The sequence below is a fragment of the Apis dorsata genome, unplaced genomic scaffold, assembly GCF_000469605.1.
Source record: "Apis dorsata unplaced genomic scaffold, Apis dorsata 1.3 scaffold_37, whole genome shotgun sequence".
Taxonomy (NCBI): domain Eukaryota; kingdom Metazoa; phylum Arthropoda; class Insecta; order Hymenoptera; family Apidae; genus Apis; species Apis dorsata.
Genome location: NW_006263339.1, coordinates 807,213 through 810,045, shown reverse-complemented (window position 1 = coordinate 810,045; position 2,833 = coordinate 807,213). Strand labels below are relative to the sequence as shown.

General features: G+C 37.3%; 1 protein-coding gene across 2 annotated transcripts in view; it reads right to left on the bottom strand.

The window, feature by feature from the left end:
* Positions 1-1,105: 1,105 nt before the first annotated feature.
* The window catches only part of LOC102680554 (cysteine-rich venom protein-like), a 105,916-nt gene continuing 104,188 nt past the window's right edge, over positions 1,106-2,833 (bottom strand). For both annotated transcript variants that reach the window (XM_031512802.1, XM_031512805.1), the window contains one exon: positions 1,106-1,389. In XM_031512802.1, the coding sequence (XP_031368662.1) occupies positions 1,134-1,389 (256 nt within the window). In that variant the 3' untranslated portion in view covers positions 1,106-1,133. The remainder of the gene's footprint in view (positions 1,390-2,833) is intronic.

Genomic DNA, 2,833 nt, shown 5'->3' with positions numbered 1-2,833 from the left:
TTTTTTTTTTTTCTTTCGTATTAAAACATAAAATCAGAATAAATTTGACGAATAGAAGGTTGAATATCATGTTTCATCGCGTGAATAAAATAATCAGTTCCAATTGGATGGAATTTTCCTCTAAAGAAAAATAATTATAGCGTCTTTTTAATTCGTATTTTATATTTTATCGTTCAATTGTGGTCGAATAACGCGTCCAGATCCTGCAATCCTCGATCGTCTTTCTTTTTGATCGAATATCACGTTTTATTGTCGAAAGAATTCAGATTCTCTCTATTTTTTTTTAATCTAATTTAAAAATTAAAAATATCGCGAAGACGATAATCTTTGAACGAAGGTAAAAAGATAAAATATATTAAAAGCGGAGCAATTCTGAAAAGTCAAACTCTTCTCGAGAGGGGGAACAAGCTGATCCAGCTCAATTTACTTTCTCGTCTGCTTCACGATTGTGCCGCGCTTATCTCCCCCCCTCTCTCTCTCGTTTCTCACTTTCTCCCTCGAAACAAACGAAATATCCTTCTAATGATATTTACTCCGCGATTAAAAGGGATGCAGCAACCAAAAGTGATTGCAACGCGGAGAGAGAAAACTTCCTAAGAGCAAACTTCCTAAGTTTAAAAAATTATTCGTTCGTCGAAGAATTTTTAATACCGTATATCGATCAATGGAAAAGTTCAGAATCTTTCCATCCACCAAAAAAAAAAAAAAACGAATCGAGAGTCGATTTCTGCGATTACTCGCCCGTTTTAAATTTATCGACCGACGAAAGTTTAAACCGATTCTCCTCGATTTTCAATCAAGGAGCTTTTTCTTAACTTAATCATCGACGCCTAAACGAATCAATAAGGGCAAAGTGTGAAACGATTCGCGTAAAATTCACCCCTTTGGTTCATCATTGAACGAAACTAAGTCGTTCCTTTCGTCGAGGAAAATCACAATTTCCACGTTGTTCCACGCACCTACGAAGTCGAAGGCCTCGAACGTTTCGCCTCCAAAACCCTGAAATTATTTCAGTTCAGATACCTCGATCGTGTCGACGTATTACGTCCCGAAAAGAGGGAAGGAGGGGGGGAGGGTGAAGGATGAACCGATGCGAGGGGAAAGGGGGAGGGGTGGAGGTGGAGGATCGTTCACTACCCGTGGTGATAGTAGATCTTGCCCTGGCAGTTGCACGTGGCACCGCAGAACTTCCGCCGTTCGCGGCCTTCGTTCGTGTTCGTCTCGCAGACCCAGGAGCGGAACATCCTCGCCAGCTCGACGCAGTTCGACCAGAGATCGACGTGGTGGCACGCGTTCGTGCAAAGCTTGTTCCTCGAACAGTGCTCGTTGCACATGGTGCACGGTTTACCGGCAACGTAAGGGTGGCCCAGCCGACCTTTGTAATTCCCGCTGTAACCGAGAATTTTTCGTTGATTAGTGATTCAGGTGTAATAGGAGTGTTGTGGTAAGAATTTTTGGATAATCAGGGGCTGGTGGGGAAGATTCTCTCAAGTTTGGAATATTGGAAGATATGTCGAATGGTTTGTTTTCCAATATAAGAAAATCTTAATTTTTTCGTAAATGGTGATTTGATGGAGAAGATTCTTGATTTCAAGTTTGGAATATTGGAAGATATATCGAATGACGATATTGTTTTCCAGCGTAAAAAAAGAAATCTTAATTTTTGCGTAATTGATATATTGTAGATGGTGATATATTATAGATATATAGAGAAGATTCTTGTTCTCAAGTTTGAAATATTGGAAAATATATCGAATGATAGTATTATTTTCCATTGTAAAAAAAAAAATGTAAATTTTTACGTAATTAGATGATGGCAGAGAAAATTCTTGGTTTCAAGTTTGGAATATTGGAAGATATATCGAATGACGGTATTGTTTTCCATTGTAAAAAAAAAAATCTAAATTTTTGCATAATTAGATGGTGATCTGGCAGAGAAAATTCTTAGTTTCAAGAATATTGGAAGATATATCGAATGACGGTATTGTTTTCCATCGTAAAAAAAAATCTTAATTTTTGCGTAAATGGTGATCTGGTGGAGAAGATTCTTGGATCGAGATGTGATTGGCGTTGTAATAGAGGATTTTTGGTTAATTAGAGAGTTTGGTGGAGGAGATTGAGTTATAATACGTCGTTGTGATAGAGAATTTTTGGTTAATTAGAGACTGGTCTAATAGAGAAGATTCTTGGATTTCAAGCTTGGAATATTGGAAAATATATCGAATGACCGTATTTTGTAATTGAATAGTGATCAGATGAAGGCAGTATTGTTTTCTAATCTAAATTCTAATCTAAACAATTTTAATTGTTCCTGTAAACAAAAAATTTAATCAAACGATAGTCTTAAATTTAAAACTAGATACAGACGAATACATTAAAACGTTGGAAGCCCTATTCTATTTTCATCTGTGTCTCAAGTTTTGTGACGCCTTTTTTATTAAATTTTTCCTCTTCATAATAATCATCCTTCGAACAATTGCCATTTACAAACTAATCATAATTATCTTATCAAAAGAAAAAAAAATGCTTGCTTAATTTTGCAAAACTCTACTCATACCAAAAAAAAAAAAAAAGAACAATTCTCTAACTCGCAATCGAAGCAACTTCCCTTCGTTTCGAAGGACAGGACAAAAGATTCTCCAGATTCTCGTTCATTTCTCCCCATCAATTTCCTATCCTCCCCTTCCCCGTGGCAAATGCTCCCCTAATAACTCCGCGTTTACCCGCTTCGAATCATTCTCCATCCCCCTCCATCCCCCTCCATCCCCCTCCTCCAAGCAATCTTTGCCTCGACTTTACTTTCAGACAATTAAGCCGTGACGTTTCAAGACGT